Below are 5,068 nucleotides of genomic sequence, written 5' to 3'. Positions count from 1 at the left end.
TCTTGGTTAGGGGGGGCAGTACGCTCTTCTATACTGCAGCCCTACAGGTGGAACTTACTTCTTGACACATCCTCAGTCCTGCCCATCCAATACTCGGTGAACTATATTGAGGACATGTCAAGCAAACTGTGGGATTGAAAACCTCCCATACTTCTACAGTGTACATGTCTCATCAGGTTTATCTGCCCACAGTGATATCCACTTCAGGCTTCCAACAGCTTCAGCTTTTACCTGGCTCTGATATGTTCTGTTCTCTCTTGTATAAAGAGAACATCACGCCAAACTCATCGGCAAATGTACATACTGTATGCTGTAGAACATGACTTAAGAAAATGTATGAGTCAGTGGGATCTGTTTGTAAATTCGGCATATACATAATACACCAAGCAGCGCTTTATTTCAATAAAATCTCAATTTATAGAATTGGTTCAAGCTGCTCCTTACCTCCGTCTGTGCTGTATTTTGGTGGAAGAGGATTGTGGGAATAACAGGCAAAACAGTTCTAAAAGTTAAGATTTTATTCAAATAAGTGCTGTTCAGTCTATTGGATGCATGCCAAATGAAGAGTGGTTCCTCATGATTTGCAAATGTCTTCAGTTATCTTCTACCAGGTATGAATGTTTGCCGATAAGCAAAGCAATATTAAATTGCCAGATTTTTGAATGGAGTTTGGTGTGACCTATCCATACAAGAGAGAATAGAGCTTTATTCAGACTAGGTTTTACTGCATAGATGTACTAACCTACAGTACAGTAAGAGTGCCTGGACTTGCCTGGAAATGAAATGCTTGTTATTAATTAGGACTTAAAAAAGACAAAGATGACTGATTATTTGTGTTTACATGCACTTTTATATGCATGTGTACAACCATAACCTGTGTGTGTGTGCTTGCCCACTAGGTTCTGTGGCTACCATCAGATCTGCGCTCCCTGGTCCAAGAAATGGACCCTGAGCTCCAGCAAACTTCAGGCAGCCGGCTCCCTCTAGAGGAGCTCCAGAGCAACCACATCGTCAAACTCAACCTGCACTACAGCGCCATGTCCCCTGAGCTCGTCAGGTCAGTGTGTGTGTGTGTGTGTGTGTGTGTGTGTGTGTGTGTGTGTGTGCGCGTGCTTGTCTGCAGAGACAGTGCATCAAAGCATTTTCCTAGATTCATATGAATAGTTTACCTGCTCTTACAAAATGATTGATAGAAGGTTTGAATCTCTGGACCAGTAATGCTCTCCCCTCCCTCAACAACCACTGTTGAGGTACCCTTGAGCAAGGCTAGGGTTCCCAGTGGTTATGGAATACCTGGAATATTATGACATTTTGAGGTGTGTGTGTTCCAGAAAGGGAATGTTTGCAAACCATAAACCGGGTGAATACATATTTCTGTACGTTAAAGGCAGACATTTTCCCCCTTGAAATAGCATAAACTCATCCAAAAATGATCCTACTCAATCGTGACCTATGGCCCATTGGTAGTGTGTGACTGTGTGTGTCTGTAGAGACTCTGCCTTCTGCCTGGATGTCCTTATTTCTGAATGTTCGGGACGTTTCCGGGCGTCAACCTTTTTAGCAGTTTAGCAGTGTGTTTGCCTGCAACCAAATCCCCTGCTGAATCTTTTTATATCTAAAAGCCACACTGGCTATGGTAGCGGTCCTGAACTTTAACACAGAGTAACTGGAGTTTGTACCATTCAGGCGACTGTGTTCAGGGGGCGTGCGCTTCGTGTCTTGTTGAGCTAGGGAGGAGGGATCAAATTTTAAAGTTGTGTTTACAAGCAATAACTGGCAAATTCCTACTCAGTATGCCTTTAACAGGGTTCCTACGCAAGTATTATAAATGAATTTGATCATTTCCAGGTCTTGAATAGTTTGGGAATTTGAAAAAATGTCTGGAAAAGTATGGAAAATGTTGTGGTTCAGGTCCGATACACACATAATTCTGTTGTAGAGCCACTTTGAGTCCACAGTTTTTGTTGATGTGAAGAATAATGTTCAGATAGAGGGACGCTCTTATTACCCAGCCGCTGTCAGCATGCATTATATCAAATACAGACCAAAATCAAATCCGGTCAAGAACATAGGGTCTGGGAAAAATCTGGAATTTTAAAATGGAAACCGTGTAGGAACCCTGCCAATCATCTCACATATTCTGATATTTGTGGCTGTGAAGAACAATCTTCATCTATACAGTGATATGACCTAGTTAGCAGGGGCAAGATGTCTATCTGCGTAAATCATATTGAACACCAGACAAAATCTTCAAAACAAATCAAGGTCTGGAAAAAGTATGGGATTTTTTTATTGAAAATGTGTAGGAACCCTGCTTTAAATGTAAAACCTTACAAGACCTTTTAAATGCCAGTTCAAGTAAAATGTAAGTCCAATTCCATCCCCAAATAAACCTGTGGACCCTATAAAGTATACTTCTGTGCAACCAGGGAAATTCCTTGTGATGTGGTTGTACATGGTGCAGAGTGTTGCTGGTGTTATCTGTAAGGCAAGGCTGTCTTATAATACTTGTAAACAGTCTTCCTCACTTTCAGTTTGACCTGACTCCATTTCTCCTACTTCTCATGTTCAGTCAGTGCAAAAGAGAAAAGACCGTTCTGAATGTCATTTCTTAGATTCTCATCACTTGTGTCCATGTGTGGTATTTGACTTGTGTGCAGTGAGTACGCCGCGGTGAACATCACCACCAACCTGTATGTGATCAGCCAGCCGTGGCTCTACTCCCTGGCCTGGTGCACCGGAGTCCATTCAGTCACCACCAACGCCCCGCAGCTCCTCAGCACTATGAACACACCGCTCTTCCTCATGGTGAGAGACAGAGTCGGTCCCAAGCTCCACTAGAAGCCACATTCTGCTCCATTTTCACCACTGATATCTCTAATCTTTAGTTAGAGCTCTTCGTTTGAAAGTATAATTGATTTTTGTTTATATTGGTGGGTTTTTTGCCTTATGATCACCAACCGGAACTCTCTCTCTCTCTCTCAGACTCCAGATGAGTATAACCTGATGTGGATCCTCACTGATGTCCTGTCCCTCATGCTGATCCTCGTCATCTTCATCTTCCACTGGTGAATGCCGTACGCTCAGTTGAAAATAGGTGATAGCGAACGGAGCAGGCCAATTCCCTCAGGCGGGGGCGCTCCACAGTCTAGAGGCCCTGATGGTAAAAATCACCTTTTAGTCTCGGGTCTAGATTGTGGGACAGTCAGAAGACCCTTCGATCATGTGAGTTTTTCTGATGTCTTATGCTGCATTCGGATCAAGCTGGGGACATGACAGTGACTTTTGGCTGAGGCAGGGATACAGGGAGTCCAGATGGGATGAGACAGCTTCAGGTTCTCTTGTCTGTGCTGTCCTGATGGGGTTTTGTTTTGCGCTTGTCGGCAGGTGGCGAGAGCGAGGACTGGCTTTCTGCTCGGGCAGCAAAGCCACGCTAGACAACGGCACTTACAGCAAGTTCAGGACAGGTGAGAACTTTGGTGCAGAATGCTCATCGCTGTGGTGTTCCCAGAGATCACCTGTCAATCAAACCGTGTGTCCAGTACTGTGACCCTAGGGAACACCGAAACTGCATGTCTTACCACTTTTGGGTATTGCGCCTTAGTTAAAATCACTCCCAGTGAGAGAAGTGTCAAGACAAGCTGGCTTTGTCAGGCTTTTTGACGAGAGCCTTAATCATTAGCATTACAGCTGAAGCAGTCAGATTTCCATTTTTGCCTATGGCATTGTGGAGAGGTTCGAATTTGGGCTCGCAATTTTTGGGACAAAAATACACAGCCAGCCCGATGGAGTTGGACTAAAAACTTCGTCCAGATATCGATGCATGGGCCAAGTGTAAATTGGAAGGTACATGATAGGGCAGAGGGCGCTTTTAAGTGACAACAACTCACTGTCTGATTGCTGAAATGTTCCTTAGGCAGGGCATGTCTTTTTGTCTTTAGTTTGATTGTTAATCCGTACCTTTCTGACTCTGCACTAATAACAGAGATGAGTGATGTATGGTCAGTCTCCAGTGTTAACTCCCAGGGAGAGTCACGCAGCCCGCTGACCGCCACGCCCAACCTGGCAACCGTCACCGAGCACTGACCACTGACCCCCGCCTCCGAGAGGAGTCCACCTGGCAGGCCGGGGCCCACACTGCCAACCTCCCTCTGAATGACCAAAGCCCTTGTGTTAAGGTAGACAATAATACTTCCTGAAGATCTCTCTAAAAATATACCCACAGATGATGAAATGAAGTATATGAAACATTCCTTCACCTTAGCAGTACCTGTTGGTATTAGCAACATTCTACACTGTCATCAAATCAACTGTCAGGCTAAGATGAAAAGTGACCTGGGCCTTTTTCTGAAGCATTTGTATTTTTAGAGGAATGTTAGTGTTGTTACCTAAGGAGTGACAAAGCTCAGCTGCTCTTGGAGAAAGGAAAGGACGATTCCAGCGTGCCTGGAGTTTTTGCTAATTTCCCAGCATTCCCTTACCGTTTTACATTACTGTTGATTTTTCCAGTGCTTTCATCACGTTATGAGCTATTTGCTGTTTTTCCTTTGTCTTCGTTGTTTTTCAAAGTAAATATTTTGAAATAAACACTGTCTAAATGAACAACGCAAGTTCAGGTAGGAAACTGTAGCTGGCTGTCTTCAGCTGATTGGACGAACTCAGCAGCTCACCTTTACAAGTGAGCCAATCAGCATATGTCAAACCTTTTTAAATAACACATACTCACTCACTCACATATATATGTCATAACCATTTCTAAACGTATTAATATCAATACGTGCCTCGTTCTGACTGATATATGATGAGGTACACAAAGCGGCAACTTTAAGCATGCATGTAAAAATGGTCACAATTAACATTATGGGGATGGAAACTGTACGAAAGGAGCAAAAACTCAAATCACACTGGAATTGTCCTTTAAAGCTTTGTCAGTTGTTCTCCAAGAGTAGCAGAATTTTTCATTCCGTTAGAGTCAAGCACCTTGTAGGAGCTGTGAGGCTGTGACAGATTTTTTTCCCCTAAAGTTGGAAGAGCTGTGGTTGTTTGCTTCAAATCCCAACGGGAAACC

General features: G+C 43.6%; 1 protein-coding gene across 1 annotated transcript; it reads left to right on the top strand.

Annotated features, from left to right (window-relative positions):
* Window positions 1-899: 899 nt before the first annotated feature.
* On the top strand, window positions 900-4,136 carry LOC139665073 (glycerophosphodiester phosphodiesterase domain-containing protein 5-like; the record flags this gene model as incomplete). Its single annotated transcript, XM_071544033.1, has 5 exons — window positions 900-1,057; window positions 2,661-2,808; window positions 2,986-3,068; window positions 3,388-3,467; window positions 3,986-4,136. Coding segments are annotated over 5 exons (570 nt in total), but the record flags the coding sequence as incomplete, so codon positions are not given.
* Window positions 4,137-5,068: the final 932 nt, after the last annotated feature.

This window comes from Centroberyx affinis, unplaced genomic scaffold, assembly GCF_046629955.1.
Source record: "Centroberyx affinis isolate AG114_WGS23_722 - 3 ecotype Tasmania unplaced genomic scaffold, CSIRO-AGI_Caff_v1 ptg004438l_1, whole genome shotgun sequence".
Classification (NCBI taxonomy): domain Eukaryota; kingdom Metazoa; phylum Chordata; class Actinopteri; order Beryciformes; family Berycidae; genus Centroberyx; species Centroberyx affinis.
The sequence above is the reverse complement of the archived record's forward strand: the minus strand, read 5'-3'. Positions and strand labels throughout refer to the sequence as shown.